A 16,000-nucleotide genomic window follows, 5' to 3' on the forward strand; every position below is an offset into this window, starting at 1 on the left:
TTCTCAGGGTACAAGTTTTCACGCTTTTGTCAGGTCTCATTTTTATGCTGCCATAAGTGATATTGTTTTTAAATACTCAATGTCTGGTCGTTCGTGGTGCACAGGTGCATAAAGTTAACACCTGTGAGCTTACTAAGGTCCCTTGTTAGTACCAGTAGCTTCAGCGCGCTCTTTTGTAGAAGGCGCAGGATGTTCTTTCTTTTTCTGAGTTTATCTACTTTCAGAGGGAGGAGGAGGGAGGAAGAGTGGGAGAGAGACATCAACGGACCACCTCCTGCCTGCCCCCGCTGAGGCCCCAGCCCGCAACCGTGCACCCTGCCTGGGAATTGAACCGGCAACCCCTTGCCTCGCAGGCTGGCGCTCAGCCCACTGAGCCACCGCAACCAGGGCGGATCGTCCACATTCGAGGCCACGTTATCTGCTAGAGAAGAGGTTGCCGCATCTTCCTTTCCAAACTGGGTCCTTTGACTTCCTCTCCAGCCTGGCTGAGTTGGCCGGAGTGCACGCTGCCGCACTGCTGAGTACAGGCGGTGCGAGGAGGACTCGCCCTGCCGAGGCCCGGGCCCAGGGAGCACCCCCGCCCACCGCTGGGCCGGGCGGCGTCAACGCCGGTCTTGTCTCGGACGCCTTTGATTGGAGCAAGGAAGTTTCCTTCTGGTCATAGTTTGCTAAGAGTCAGCCCTTATTATGTGACATGTTAAAGGGACTATTTAAGGGACAGAAGATCAAGAACTATGAAGAGTAAAATGACAACAAACTCACAACTATCAACAACTGGACTTAAACAAAAGCAAAAACAAAAACTAAGCAAACCACTAGAACAGGAACAGAATCACAGAACTGTGATCATATGGAGGGTTATCAGTGGGGAGGGGGAAAAGGCATGGGGAATAAGAAGCATAATTGGAAGGCACAAAATAGACAGGGGGTTAAAAATAGTATGGGAAGTGGAGAAGCCAAAGAACTTACATGCACGACCCATGGACCTGAGCTGGGGGGGGACTGCTGGTGGGAGGTGGGGTGCAGGGCGGGGGAGAGAAAATATCGGGAAAACTGTAATAGCATAATCCACAAAATATACTTAAAAATAGTTTGCTAAGTCTTTTTAAAACCAGGAGTAGGTGTTGCAGTTTATCGACTGCTTTTTCTGACCGGCTGAGATGACGTATAAATTTGTTTAAATGTGGGGAACCAAACGGAGCGCCATTTGAATGTCAAACTCTTCCGGGGGTGACCCGACACGGCTGCCCTACACGTCACACGAGCTATTAGACTCCGTCTGCTGACGCGCCACGGTTCGGAGTCTGCGTCTGCCCGCGGGGCCCGTGGCACAGCCGGGTGCCGAGAGCTGCGTGCGGCGTTCGGGTCCCCCCGACCGGCCTGGCAGCCTCCCTCTTTCTCCGAGCAGCAGGCCCACCAGCAAAGCCATCGGGACGGGGCCCTTTCTTTGAGGAAAGACCTGCAGCTCCAAACTCAGCTTCTTTCAGGGACGGGGCTGCTGGGTTCCAGGTCCCTCGGGAGCCTCCGGAGCCCCGCCTTCCGCTGACTTACTCCCGGCAGCTCGGCGGTCAGGACCCTCCCTCGCTGACCCAGGGTGGGGAGAGGTGGGCTCACAGCTGAGACACCCCCCTCCCCCAAGGCAGAGTTCATTCTCGGACAGTCATTTGTTCATTATTGTACTTCCCACCTGAGCAACTATGCACTTACTTTGGCCCCACGGCTTGCTCAGGTTCTGTACATTTAAAAATTATTCTCTTTCCTGTTTAATTTTTGAGTGTTTCTACCGCCATCTTTACTATTTCTGATCTTTTCTTCTGTGACCTCTAATCTGCTGCTGACCCAGCCGTCACGTGTCCAGCTCAGACACTGCAGTTTTGTCTCCAGAAGCTGGACGTGGGTCTTTAAAAACAGCCCCCCCCCACGCTGTTGCCTGAACAGATAGAAAACAGTCGTAACAACTGTTTGAACATCCCTGAGTTGCCCTTTAGTGCTGGATTGGTTTTGATGGACAGATCACCCTCCTTATGCTGGGTGACATTTCCCTGCCTTTTAAACTCCAAGACCAGCAAACTCCTACAGACAGAAACTGTAAAGACTGGAAACTTTTGATTGGCTTCCGGGCATTACACACCCTGTTCTGTCGGGTACCAAGGCTCCTGTGTCCCTCTGAGCTTCCGAGCTTTGGTCGGGGACAGTGGTTTGGGGGCAGTGGTCTAGGAACAGTCAGTCCGTCCCTTCAGATCTTCCTCAGAGGACTTTCCGGGTGGGCCCGCAGCACTGGCGCCCCCCCCCACCCCGTGTCTGCCTTCCTGGAGTGCACGGCTGTTCCGGCTGGCACTGCTTCTGCTGGGCCCCCTGCAGCGACGCCTGCTGGGCCTCAGGGCCGTCCTCCCACAGACGCCCGCCTGTCCTCAGGTGGGCACTCCGGCCCCTCAGTGTCCCTGCAGCCCACCCTCTCCGCTCCTCTGTCTGAGAAGTCCTGCCGCCCGCTCTCCCCAGATCCCCAGCTGCACCCCCCCACTCAGGCAGTGGCCAGCCTCCCTGGGTCCCCACGGCCCCACGGCCCCCAGCGGCTGCAGGGAGTGTGGCCAGTTCAGGGCTGTCCGGCTGCGGGGGGCGCACACCTCGGTCAACCCCTTGGGGCTGCGCCTCGGGCCCACCCCCACCTCAGGCCCACCCCCACCTCGGACAGGGGCAGGAGGCTCCGGGCCCCGTGCAGCAGCTGCTCCGCGTCCGCCACGGCCTCCTGGGCCAGGCTGTAGGCCTCCAGCTGGCGTGCCGCCCGCTGCTCCTCGTCCGGCTCGCTCTGGGCCCACAGCCTGCAGGAGACAGAGGAGATATGTGACACGTGTCTGCACGTGTGAGATGTGGCCGGACGTGTGTGTGGCCCACACACGAACACTGGGTGGCAGGAGCGCTGTGTCCGGGGTGGCTGCTGGGGGCGGCGAGATGCCTCTCGGTTTGCAGAGACCAAGCAGTGGGGACACGGAGGGGGCAGGGCAGCCACAGGGACACCTGTGCCGAGCTGACATCAAGGGGATGCCCAGTGCTGGTGTCCCCCGGGGTTGGGGCCGATGACAGCATGACGGAGGAACGTGGCCGTGTGGATGGCCTTCCAGGACAGGCGACGGGCCCGAGTTCCGGGGCTCAGCGAGGACAGCGGGAGTCGCGGAGCGCGCAGTCAGGTCTCCAGAAGCCCCGGAGGGCACCCGCCCAGGCCACTCGCCTCTTTATCTGCGCCCGCTCCAACATCACATCCACGCAGCTCTCTCTGTAGCCGCAGCTGGCACACTTCTCCTCGACCTCCAACAAGCGGTCGTCCAGCTCGCACAGCAGAGACGGGAGCTCCGAGGGCTCCCTGCCGGCCGACCCCCGGGCGGCCTGGACCCGGAGGCGCAGGCACCTGCAGGGGGAGGGGCTCCGCTCTAGGTCCCCCTGCGGAACACAGGGCCAGACCCGGAGGGACTGATTTCTGGAGCATGGACCACAGGAAGTGGCTCGGAAAGGAGCCGAGACCCTGAAGCGCTCGCAGCCCTGGGAGGGAGAGGGCTGCTACCCAGTGTTCTGTCCCCAGAACCTCCGCCCCCGGCCCAGGCAGGTGGAGGAGCCCTGGCACTGTCTGCCGTGGACAGACGTGTGGACAGAGGCGCAGCTCCAAAACCAGTCACAGCAGGGGTGGGGGAGACAGCCGAGCACGTGGCCCCGCTGGGCTGCGCAGTGGACAGGCGTCCCCTGGCCTGGTGGCACCTGGCCCTCAACCTAGGAGGGACACCAGCCGTGCCCGGTGGGAGATTAGGAACCGGACCAGGCCACCAGCCTTTTAAACCCCGTGTGCCCACCTGAGGACAGACGCCCGCCTGTCCTCAGGTGTGCACTCTGGCCCCTCAGTGTCCCTGCAGCCCGCCCTCTCCGCTCCTCTGAGAAGTCCCGCCGCCCGCTGGAAAGGAACACACGCTGTCCCCAGGGGCCCAGGGCCCAAAAGGACGCCCCTCCCACTGCCGGAAGCTGCCTCCCCAAGTAGCCATGACAGATGCTCTGCCCCTCAGAGGTCGAAGGCACGGGCGGGGCACCAGGGAAGGTGTGGCTGTGCAGGCCCCTGCGGGGAGACCCTCTGAACTTCACAGGCTGAAATTCGGCATGAGCGGGTGGGGGAGAGAAGGCACGGCTTTGACGGTCTCTCTTAGAAGACTACCTGGCTTCCAGGTCCATGTTCATGAACTCCAGGATGGGTGCCCGGTTAGGTCTTTCCTTCTGCAGCTCCCTGAACGTCTCGATGAGCCCCTGGAAGAGCTGGCAGACCTGGGGGCAGCGCAGGCCAGTGTGAGCCCCGGACCCCAGCCGGGGGCCACCCGCCGAGCCCGGCGCCCGGCCTCCCCTCACCGCCACTTCGCGGCCCTTCTCTTCCGTGGACAGGAGCGCGTCAGCCAGGGTCAGGGTGGAGCGGTACCAGAACTCCTCGCCGCCGCCCAGGCGCTGGGCGTGCAGAGCCATCTTCTTGGCTTGGCCGTAGTTTCTCTCCTTGTTGGCCAACTGCGCCAGAAGGTGCAGGCACTTGGCTTCTGCACAACAATCATCCAGCTCCTGAGAGAGACAGACAGACAGACGTATGTGGAGACAGGATGGGGGTGGGGGCGAGTGCGCGGGACAGACAGGCGGGCGGCAGCTGCAGGCAGCAGGCCCCTCCCCACCGAGCCCACCTGCCCGGCTCCTCCAAGCCCTGAGGGCACCTCTGCACTGGCCCTCGGGCGTGGGGTGGACGTGGGGCCTGTGTGTGTTAAAAGCTGCTTGCAGGGTCCTGGACGGTGCTCAGAGCCCTGGGAAGCCCTGCGTTTGGCAGAGGCCCCAGCACCCTCTGTCCTCCCAGGACACAGCCCCTGAGGCCACAGCCCCAGGCCGGGAGCCCCAGTCCAGGTGCTGTTCCAGGGCCACCCCATCTTCCGTTTGCTACGCAAACTGCTCAGAGGGGCCTTGGGTGGGCCTTGCCGGCCGAGAGCTAAGCCGGGCAGGAGGCCGCAGGGCTGTGAGGCCGGCACAAGTCCAGGCTGGCTGGGCCCGAGGAGGGCAGCCTGCAGAGGGTGAAGCAGGGAGGCCCGGGGAGCTCGTGCCTCTCAGCCAAGAGCCAGGGCCCCCAGGGACCAGCACAAGGGAGCCTGGGTGTGGGTGAGGCAGACGGTGGCCAGGGTGGGGAGAGCGAAGGTGGGCGCGGGGCTGGACCCCTGAGCAGAGAGCAGTCAGTGCCTCTGACGGACAGGCGACGGCGGCCTCTGCGGGGATGTGTTATGGGGACAGGTGCACCTCTCAGGAGTGGGGGGAGGCAGGGCCAGTCCCCGCAGGGGGCCAGCCAATCAGCCACCGGTCTGCGGTCTGCGTGCCCCAGACTCCCACACGTGGGGTGGCCGAGGGGAGGAGGCTGAGACAGAGCAGCGGGGAGACACCTGCGCACAGCGTCCCCGCTGCCAGAGATAGAGATGTGAACCTCCCGGGGCTTTCGTGGCCCCGCTGAGGTTCTGCACCCTTATCAGGGGCTTTGCTCCATCTGGGGGGCTTCAGAACACCTCACTTCTGAACACTGGACGGGGACAGGCCACCCATCGGCAGCATGGAGAGCAGCTGATGCTGGCGGAGGGACGCACTCGTGGGTCCCACTCCCTGCCCCGGGGCAGCCACTGTCGTGGGGCCGGAGCCCAGGAGGGGGAGCAGCCCAGATGGGGAGGGAGCGAGACCCCAGAGAGGCCATGGACACCCACAAGGACAACCCAGGGCAGTGAGGGCCAGTTCACTGGGGTGGGGGCCTGGCGCATCACCTGCCTGGGGTGTCTCCAGGACCTCGTGGCCCCCACCCCACTGAGGAAACAGAGCAGGGGCCTGTCCCGGGGGAAGCAGCCCACGGCAGCTGTGGGAAGGGCCGCGGGCAGAGTTGGTGGGTGAGTCCAAGGCAGGGGACAAAGCAGGCGGGCCCCCCACAGGGAACACAGCGTCTCCGCAGGAGAGTCGAGCACGGGTCCTGGACCTGGGAGGTTCCAGACTCGGCCCAGGACAGACGGGCCCGTCCCCGGGCAGCACGGCCGGCGGCGTCCTACCTGGAAGGCCCGGCGGGCCTCGGACAGGAGCAGCCGCGCCGGCTGCCACAGGTCCATCTCCAGCAGAACTTCGGCCTTGAGGGTCCACAGCTGTGGAAGGGACGTGCCGTCCAGGCCTCTCCCGGTCTCTGCGTTCATCCACAAAATCTGCAGCGTGCGAGCCGCGCCGCCTGTGAGGGTGCGTCTGTGCCGATGCCCACACCCCACTTTCCTCCTGGGCACCTGTCTCTCCTCACCCGACCAGGCGGCCACCAGCTGCGCTGGAGCCGGTCTGGGCCACCCTCCTCCCTCCCACCTGTGCTCCGCAGCTGTCCCCCGAACAGGCAGCACTCTGGCTGGCGTGGGACAAGTCGCTGAGCTCCTGCGAGTCAGCCAGACCACGAGAAACCCCCTCGGCCCTGGGTGCCGGTCACACCCGGAGCTGTCCTGCCAGGGCCAGGCTGGCCCTGTGCCTCCGGTCTCCGAGTGCTGACTAGGGGCCCAAAATGGGATGCGAGTGGGCCCCCCCACACGGACAGGTGCTGACATTGGAGCGCAGTGGCCAGGGAGGGTGCTTCCACTCCGGGGAGCCCCCAGAAGGGGTGCCCGCCAAGTTCAGGGGAGCGAGGGGCAGTGGCCAGATGGACGGTGCACTCTGGCTGTGGGGCCCCGCCCCTCTCGGCACCAGCCAGCCTGTCTTCTCCGAACCGCTGTTCGGGCCCTGCTGCTCCCTTCTGGGGTGGTCCCCAGCCTCGCCTTCCCCGGGGACTTCCGGAGCCCACGAGGGGACACACGTGATCTGCTCCCAAGGTTCCCAGGACACCGAGGAGGGTTTTTGGTGTGCATAGTGGAGACAAGTCCTGGGCCCCCGGTGGTGGCCGCAGCCCTGTCCCCACCCGCCGGGCGGGAAGCTGGGGCTCTGCAGAGCGTGGCACCTGGTCCTGCGCTGTGAGCGGCCTTGTTTCCGAGGGCAGCCCGGTGCTCCAGGGCTCGTCCAGGGCCCCCAAACTTTCTTCTTGCAGCGGCTCCCTGCTTTTCTCCTTTCTCAGGGCAATTTCTTTCCTGTAGCTAATGTTATTAAAATAAGCAACATGCTAAAGAAGAAATACAGTGGCCAAGAAATACCTGGAAAGTAAAATAACGATGAGAGGCCTCTATACACTCATGTGTTTGCAAAGATTAGAAAGACCCCAGGACGTGGGGGGTCTCCACGTCCATGCCTCAGGCTCTCTCATGCTCTCCCCCGCCCCCCAGGACTGCAGGCCACACCCCCCCTGCGCACCTGCCACTCCCACCTGGGCTGGGCTGGTCCAGACGCAGGTCCACCCACGGAGCCAGCCCCAGGCTCCCCCTCAGGCCGCCTCCCCTCAGCCGCCTGCCAGGTTGCTGCTCGAAGTTCTCAGTCCTTGGAGAGCCCTGCCCAGCACAGCCCCCACCCGGGACATGCCACTCACAGGCGGGTCAGTAAAACGATGAACTGCACCCCCAGCACAGCCCCCCCAGCCCCTGGCTCCCTGAGCACTGGATCCCAGGACCCTCCCAACATCCCACTGCCCGGTGTGCTGAGCAAGGGGGCCGGGGGCTGGGAGGGGACGCGGCCCAGAGCAGAGCCACACGGCTCTTCCTTCGCTCTGAGCCCCGACCGACCGCTGCACCTAGTCCCACCGGCTCCGGCAGCAGGAAGCCCGCCCCGGCGCCGCGCACACCTGGCCTGCTCCCCCTCCGTGATGTACGCCTGGCCCACCAGGTCCTCGTGGAAAGCAGCGGCGTCTCTCAACTTCAGATCAGAACAGACCAGGGCGAGCCTGCGGAAGAGGGGTGACAAGGGGCACAGACTGTCACTCGGGGCCCCCCAGGCCATCAGGCCGCACTGCACCCAGGGCGCTGGGTAAATGATGGTGAGCAAATAAAGGTGTGACTGGGTGACCTTTTCCATGACCTTTCCAGCTAAGCGACATCACTGGGAAAAAACACCAGGCAGCTCCACCAAATTTCAGGCGGAAAAAGCCAGTCACGTCCATTCATGGAGCTGACGATCCTCAACTCCCAGGGCCACGCCCTGGCCACCATCCCCACCATTTAATTCTTGTGAAAAATGATTTTTTAAAAAAAACTCATCGAAGCACAGCTGGCAGGCGAGGCTGCATTCCTGTACGCACCTTGGTGACGTGACCCCCCACGGAGTCACAGGGCAGCCGCCCGTCACCACGCAAGGGTTCGAAGCCCAAAGAAGAGCCACACGAGCCCCCCAGGAACGGGTCTTCCCGGGGGTAAGGACGGCGCACCAACCGGAGGTGGTAGAGGTCTCTGAGGGTCCCGCTGTCCACCACGCAGGCGGAAATCAGGGCGCCCAGCTGCAGCACCGGCACCGCGAGCTCGGGCAGGGACAGCTTCCGCAGGGCCGCCACCAGCTGGTCCAGGTAGTACAGCGTGTAGGTCTGCACAGCACAGGGTGAGCAGGAGGGTGGGGCGGTGGGCCACCAGCCCCCGGCGGGGGGGCCTTCCCCAGAGAGCTCTGTCCCCCCACCCGCCCCCCCGCATCTGGGACCGAGTGAGTGACGGCCCCTCTGTCTTGGGCAGTCACCACTCACCCCCAGGGCTCCGGCCCAGTCACAGATTCTTGGAAGACACAATCCATTTACAAATTTATGCAACAGAATGCTTTTGTTTTATTTTTCCACTAAAAACTACCAGTCTGTTAAAAGCAGAATTTGCCCTGGCTGGTGTGGCTCAGTGGATTGAGTGCAGGCCTGTGAACCAAAGGGTCGACGGTTCAATTCCCAGTCAGGGCACATGCCTGGGTTGCAGGCCAAGTCCCCAGTAGGGGACACGTGAGAAGCAACCACACATTGATGTTTCTCTCCCTCTCTTTCCCTCCTTTTCTCTCTGTCTAAATATAAATAATAAAATCTTTAAAAAATAAAAATAAATTCAGGGACAACTATAAAGGACACAGGGGTAAAACCAAGGGGAGGGGTGGAAGCAAGGGAGGGAGGTGGGTTTGGCTGGGGTGGGGGGCAGTGGTGGGAGGAAAATGCAGACAACTGTAATTGAGCAACAATAAAATAATTTTTAAAAATAAAAATTAAGCCCTGGCTGGTGTAGCTCAGTGGATTGAGCGCAGGTCTGCGAACCAGAGGATCGTGGTTCAATTCCCAGTCAGGGCACATGCCTGGGTTGCAAGCCAGTTCCCTGTAGGCCAGTTCCCAGCAAGGGACGCACTAGAGGCAACCATACATTGATGTTTCCCTCTCTCCTTCCCTTCCCCTCTAAAGATAAATAAATAAATATTTAAAAAATAAAATAAAAATTAAAGTAGAATTTATTTGTGGACACATGCAACTAGTATTTCTTACAACAGTCTTGACTTTTTAAAAAAAATTACTCTTCAGTGGAAAATTAGAAAAGTTGGATGAACTGTTTTAAAAATCTGCTGAAAAGCACGGAAGAGTAGATGAGGCAGGGGGAGGGACCTGGGCCGGACCTGGGAGGGACCCCTGCTGGGGCGCACCTGCCTCTGGCCGTGGCCCATGAAAGAGGCTTGAGAGGCTGGGGGTGCTTCTGGCTCTGTCTGGGGGGAGGCCGCAGAGCTGCGTGTCTGGCTGCCCTCGGGCGGGGTGGCCTGGAGGGACTAACGGCTGGGGGCTCCTGCGGGGGCTGCTCAGGAAAGGCAGGCGTCTCTGCAGACCCCACACGCACACTGAAAATTCACGAGGGCGTTAAGAACATTGTGCCAAAATTTTTAAAATTTGTATTAGATGGAAACGCCCGAGAAAAACACAAGCAGCCGGGACCGGTCCGAGAACAGAAACGGTGAGCAGCTCTAACTATTCCACCAACGGCACCGGGATCTGGAACCTTCCCGGGTGAATGGGATCCAGGCCCAGAAGGCCGACCCGGAAATTCCCGCAAACCCCGAGGACGAGTCCTCCCCAAAGGCAGTAGAGAGGGCACTGCCCGGGGGACCAAACGCAGCTGCCGCGGAGCAGCCAGGACTCGGGGAGCGCGGCTGGCGGCCTGCCGCCCACGCCGGGGCCAGTGGGCACCCTCAGCTGACTCACCGGCCTCTGGATGCTGGAGGCATTGACGGTGAAGTCGCTCCTGTCCTGTTTGAACACGGCTGTCACCTCTTCTGGGCAGAAGTAGGAAGCCCAGGCCTCCACGCTCGCTGGGATTTCCCCCGGCTCTCTGCTGAGGACCAGGGTTTGGGGCTGTGGGGCGGGAGCGCAGAGTTTGGGGTTGGAGGGAGCAGGCAGCGAGCTGGAACTGGAGGTCGAGGCCCCGGGGAGGCTGCGCCTGTGACCCCTGCGCCCCAGGCCCTGAGCCTGCTGTCCCAGAGCCACACCCGACGCCACATCCGGAACTTGCTGGGACGGAGCTGCCGGGAGATGTCCCGCACACTGTGCTTTCTGCCCCTGCACCGGAGTCCCGGAGGGCCTCTGGCCACCCGCACAGCCCGGAGCAGCGCGCTCCAGGCGTCTGAGCGCAGGCGAAAGCCCAGCTCCCGGGGCTGCGCAGCCGGGACCGCAGGCAGACTGCCGCAGGAGCGCGGTGTGGAGGACTTGCTGGAGCTCAGTGAGAGGTCGGTGTGCGGCTGTCCCCTCGTGGTGGCGAGGCTGGGGCTGCCCCTCCTGCCCCCACATCCCCAGGACCCAGATGTGCCTGCGGAGTACCTTCCAGGGCCTTTGACCTGTGACTTGCTCTGGCATTTGACAACCTCCGGGCATCTCCCCATCCGCCCTCACTCCCCAGCACCGGGTGTGAGAGGGAGAGCAGGAGGGAGGAGAAATCACACCCCCCGTTTTACAGAAGAGGAAACTGAGTCACAGGCAAGTCCATCAGGCCCCAGGCCTCGGGGTGCTGGGTGGGGGCCGCACCCTGTGGCCCGTCTGGGCCCTCCCCCTCCACTGTCCCGCCTGCACCTCTGGGAAGGATGCATTACCTGCTTCAGGTCTTTGCCCTTCTCCCTGTCCTTGTCCTTGACCTTTTCCTTGTCCTTGACCTTCTCCTTGTCCTTGTCCTTGACCTTCTCCTTCTCTTTTTTAGGCAACAACAATTGGGAACTAGCTGCTGCTGGAAGTTTACTTTCTGAAATGGATTTTCCTGCCGTCGTTAGAGAAACCTGGGACAGGAAATGAATGCCTGCAGTGTCAGGAACAGATGCAAGTCCCCACCATCCTCCCAGACACTTGGAGCCCAGGGGCGGGCCAGCGACCCTACAGCTCCGAGCAGCAACCCTGTGTCCATTCATCTGCTGTGGCCACACCCGAGAGCCCACCAGGCCACAGTGGCAGCAGCGTCCCAGGGGTGGGACACTCAGACTGGGGCCCGGCAGGGACACAGGGTGAGGGTGACCCTCAAGGAGGGCTTTACAGGGAGGAAGTGTCCTGAAGGGCCTTCCAGAGTCCTGGTGGGTCCTTCCCACTCTTCCTGCTGCTGGGGGGCCTGGGGCCACTGCCCCGGAGGTGCCCGGAACAACAGGCCACCAGGGGCTGCCAGGAAGGGGCTGTGAGGAGGTGGTGGGAAGGGGCAGAGGGAGCCAGACAGGGGATGGGGGGAGAATATTCTGGAAGCCCAGAAGCAGGGCTGCTGGTGGGCAGAAGGACACTGGCTTCCACTACTGTCCACACTGCACACAGGACTGAGGGAGACCCTGGCAGGAGGGTCTCAGAGAGGAGGGGTCGCCCGGAGGCAGCAGCGCTGACAGGGCAGCTCGGACAGGGATGCACGGCTGCCCTGCAGACGCCACGCGAGTCTCGCGTCTCTAGAGGGTCTTGGGAAGCGACTGAAGGGAGCCACAGTCTGGACCCGGGAGGTTGGAGCCCCGCCCAGCCCCACCTGCCAGATGCGCCGGAAGGCCGCGCAGGCCAGGAGGCAGTAGTCCTGGTAGCTGGCGGCGCTGGGGGACGCGGTCAGGGCCAGCAGGACGTGTGCTCGGGCCAGAGCCTCCAGCTGCCTCACGCTGCACAGCTTCTCCAAGGAGACCGTCCCCATGTCGGCAGACCCCGGCCGCTCCGGGTCGGCCTGCGTGGGGGAGAGCTCCCCTGCAGGGGGGGGGGAGCTCTGGTGTCTGTGGCTCTGGGGCCACTGTTGGGGATGGGGGCGAGGGGACCCCCTCCCCATGTTGCCCAGATGGGGGCTGGACATGCGTCTAAGGGGGGCGCATCCCACGGCTCCAGTGCACGCAGACAGGGGGTACCCCTCCTGGGGCGCCCACACCCACAGGCCTGGTCGAGGCGGCCTCCATGCTGGAGCCGGGCTGGGGCCCCATCACACGGCCTGTCTGCGGCCACAGCAAGGACCCTGGGGGGGCTGTCCCTGCCTCTTACTGGAGTCAGGACCCAGGACAGGAGCCCCGCAGTGGCCACACATCTTCTCGGCCACTCGGCAGGGAGCAGCATCTGTGCATCTGGATCACTGGCCCTCACACCTGCCCGTTTGCAGGTGGCTTGTGGGGCCCAGTACCCACTCGTCACCTGCCCAAGGCCCTGGGGTCCTAGGACGGCCCTGAGCCCCGCTGCTGGTAGGGGCTCCAGGCCAGAGGCAGGGAGAGGGCGGCTGACCAGGCCAGAGCCACCTGTTCCCCCTCCTTCTGCCCAGTGGCCTCCTGGCGGATGTAGAGACCCCCTCCACCCCCAGCCCACAGAAGCCTGGCTGGTTTCCTCCAACAGGCTGGTCAGGACCTCTGCCTCCCCTGACCAGCCGAGCTAAGCACCTGTGGTCTTTAAAGTCCCCCAAACCATGGCAACAGTGGGGCCACCCAGGCCCCCCACAACCAGCACCCGCTCAACCAGGCCCCGCCTAAGCCCAAACCAAGCCCTTCTGCGGCCTGCACACAGCGTCCGTGCCTGTGAGAGCCACTTCCCGCCACTGAGACCACTCCCCGAACCAGGGCAGGCCGCTGAGGGGCACTGTGCCCAGAACCCCTCCCAGCCACGGCTCACCTGCCGGCTCCGGGGCCTCCCTGGCAGGCGTCAACGCCAGCACGATGTCGATGGCCCAGTTCAGGTGGAAGGCCACGTCTTCGATGGAGAACTGCCGGTAATACAGCCACTCGCCGAACTCCATGATGTAGTCCACCTTCTGCCACTCACTCTCAGGCTTCTTGGGACGGAACAGCAGGAGGGGGAGAGGCTGCTGCGGCGCGTCCTGCCCAGCGCCCCGAGGTCGGCAGCGCCCGGCGGGTCCACTGCTTCACTTCCCAGAGCGCACGCTCTCGCCTGCACTCGCCCCAGGGAGCCCCCTTCACCGGGCTTGTCGTGACTCCTCCGCACGTCGCCACCACCGGCCACCTGCCACCCGGCCGGCTGCAGCAAGACTGGTGCTGGGCACAGCCTCTGCAGGCCTCCTGCTCCCTGGGCAGGCCTGCCAGCCCGGCCCTGCCCTCCCAGGCCCCACAAGGCCTCACTGCCCTCCATCGGCTCTGTCTGTCGTCACCCTCTCTGCTCTGGTCCCCAGCACAGGGACAAGTGGGCCTGCAAGGCCCTGCCCAGAGGCTCTGTGTGGCGAGCAGCCACAGGGCCAGGACAGGCCTGGTCCAGCCCAGCCGTCCCGGGATGGAGTGGCCAGCCCTTCCCTGGTCCCACCCCAGACTTCACCCCATAGCTCACGAGAGTGGGGTGGGGAGGAGGGGCAGGGGCGTGACTAGGAAATGCTGGGCTGAAGCTGGGGAGATGGAAGGCAGAGAGGGGGCAGCTGGGGCGGGGCCTGCAGCTGGGAGGGGCGGGGCCCGCAGCTGGGGCAGGGTGGGTGGGCGGGGCCTGCAGCTGGGGCGGGGCCAAGGGTGCTGGTGGTCGGCTGTTCAACCCTGAGGCTTCACTATGGCACGTGCTGTGCCTGTGAGAGGGAAGGACCCCAGAAGACAGAGACTGGGGGTCTGCAGGGACTGAGGGCCTCTGCAGACAACCCCGATGGCTGCCTCCTCCAGCGGGGACCCCGCAGCTCTCTCTGGTGGAGGCTGATCCACACCGCCTGGTCCCGGAGAACCCAGCAAGGCCATCCCCATGGGAGGACTTGGACTCTGGCCTCTGAACCGAGCCCGAGGCGTGAACCACACATAAACGGCAGAGGCCCTGCGGGACACACAGTGTCCTGACCGCCAGTGGGGGCCCCGGCTCCGCACTTGGCATCTGATCCCGGAGGCGCGCTCGCTCTGCTGAGCAGAGAACCTTCCGGACACCCGCAAACGGCCTGTCTTTGGGCCACCTTCTTTGTCCTGAGGCAAGTCCCACCTGCTCTTGCGTCACTCAGGGCACCCACCCTTGCCCTGCAGCCCCGCCTCCCTCCCCCAAGTGCACCCAGAGGCACCTCTGTCAGCTTCCTGGGGGGACATCATCCTCAGATCCCTGAACCCAGAGGCGGCAGGGCATCCCTCGTCTTCCATGCCCCCGGGGCCTCGGCACCCCCGCCCACCCCTGCAGGGCCCGGGCGCAGGCTCCGACACGCACATGCCCGCCCCTCCAGCTGAGAAGAGCACCGTCCGCTGCCCTCGACCAGGGAGTGAAGCAACGCTTGACCCTGCGCGGTCACCTCTGGGGCGGCTGGGGCGCACCTGCAAGGCTTGGATTGCGTTCTGGTAGCAGGTCAGCTCTCCATAGACGTTCTTCGAGTTCAAGGCCAGGCGGTGCCACATGTGGGCCAAGTAGTCTTCACTCTCGTCCTTGAACTTCTGCATCTCCATCGTGAAGTTCAGGCCAAGCTTGGCCTTCACAAGGACCATATGCTTGAAAATCAAGCTACAGAAAAGCAAAAGGCAACTTACTTCTCGAGCTGATGACAAAATTCAAATTTGTGTGATTCGCCCAGAACTGAAGTATTTGTCCATTTTCCTACTTACAAAGACACAACAAAACCTGGACTTGTTGGAACCTGACTTACGTGGGACTTTGTGCTGTGGCCGAATTTCACATCTTATTTCTTAACTGATGTTTGTGTTGTGCTGTAACCCCCCAGGCCACGTGTGTGGGATCCTTCACGGGGACATCACCAGAAAAGACGCGGGGGCGGGGGCGGCCCCAGGGGCTCGGCGCACTCACAGGCGGTGTGCCGTCCGCGGCAGCACCTGCACGGCCTCCTCCAGCACCTTCAGGCCGCCCTCCCAGTCGCCCTGGTCCGCGTGGCAGTGGAACAGCACGCCGTAGAGCGCGGCGCGCAGAGACAGGTCGTCCTCGGCCCCTGCGGGGACAGGGCTTGGGGTGGGGGTGGGGCCCCCAGACACACGAGCCCAGGGCGGGCTCTGGCCACGCCTCACCGCCGGGTCAGAGGGGCGTTTTCCCGCCATTCTCACTTTCGTGGCTCTGAACTGTGTCACCTGGGTCTCGTGAGTGTCCAGGTTATTAACCTTCCCACATAAGCTCCGCTAAGCTCTACTCCACTTTCTGCTTTTCCCCTGGAATCTGAGTGTTAAAACTACGACACCGTTTAACCTGCGTGATTGTTTTCCAGCACACGGAGCCGCGTGGGTGGTCTGCAGCTCTGTCCCACAGGGCCCACGGGGCTGGCTGTCCACCGCAGCTCCTGCGTGGCCAGACGCTCGAGGCCGCCTGCCCCTCTCTCTGCAGCTGCGCCGCTGAGGGAGCCACTGGCGTTCAGGGCTCACCCGGTGTCTGCCTGCATCTGGTCGGGTGCTGCTCCCTCTGAATCGGGTTTGGTCTCTAAATGAGACTGCCGTCCTGCGGGGACCGTGGCTCCGACCCCAGCGCTCACACCCCGAGCACACACACAGAGCTCTTACATCAACAGCATGGTGAATTTCTAGTAGATAATCATTTTTGTACTTTAAACATGAATTCTAAAATTGTTCTAAGATCAGGATTTTTTACCAGCGTGTCTCTACCTTCTTACGGAAGAAGAATATGACTCACCACCAGAAAAACCTGGAGGCCAGTTTTAGGGCAGTCGGGAGGCTGGGGAGGACCCAAATGGACAAGGGGACCCTCGGG

General features: G+C 62.8%; 1 protein-coding gene across 1 annotated transcript in view; it reads right to left on the reverse strand.

Annotated features, from left to right (window-relative positions):
• The window catches only part of CFAP46 (cilia and flagella associated protein 46), a 55,565-nt gene that overhangs the window by 13,827 nt on the left and 25,738 nt on the right, over positions 1–16,000 (reverse strand). The window contains exons 26-39 of the mRNA XM_053668593.1: positions 15,095–15,233; positions 14,611–14,794; positions 13,004–13,163; positions 11,898–12,103; positions 11,006–11,181; positions 10,121–10,319; positions 8,349–8,497; positions 7,766–7,864; positions 6,995–7,127; positions 6,081–6,227; positions 4,381–4,581; positions 4,193–4,299; positions 3,227–3,403; positions 2,678–2,819 (exon numbers count right to left, since the gene is read on the reverse strand). Coding sequence (XP_053524568.1) covers positions 2,678–2,819; positions 3,227–3,403; positions 4,193–4,299; positions 4,381–4,581; positions 6,081–6,227; positions 6,995–7,127; positions 7,766–7,864; positions 8,349–8,497; positions 10,121–10,319; positions 11,006–11,181; positions 11,898–12,103; positions 13,004–13,163; positions 14,611–14,794; positions 15,095–15,233 — 2,219 coding nt within the window. The remainder of the gene's footprint in view (positions 1–2,677; positions 2,820–3,226; positions 3,404–4,192; positions 4,300–4,380; positions 4,582–6,080; positions 6,228–6,994; positions 7,128–7,765; positions 7,865–8,348; positions 8,498–10,120; positions 10,320–11,005; positions 11,182–11,897; positions 12,104–13,003; positions 13,164–14,610; positions 14,795–15,094; positions 15,234–16,000) is intronic.

This window comes from Artibeus jamaicensis, unplaced genomic scaffold, assembly GCF_021234435.1.
Source record: "Artibeus jamaicensis isolate MK-2021 breed Jamaican fruit bat unplaced genomic scaffold, CSHL_Jam_final contig_490, whole genome shotgun sequence".
NCBI lineage: Eukaryota > Metazoa > Chordata > Mammalia > Chiroptera > Phyllostomidae > Artibeus > Artibeus jamaicensis.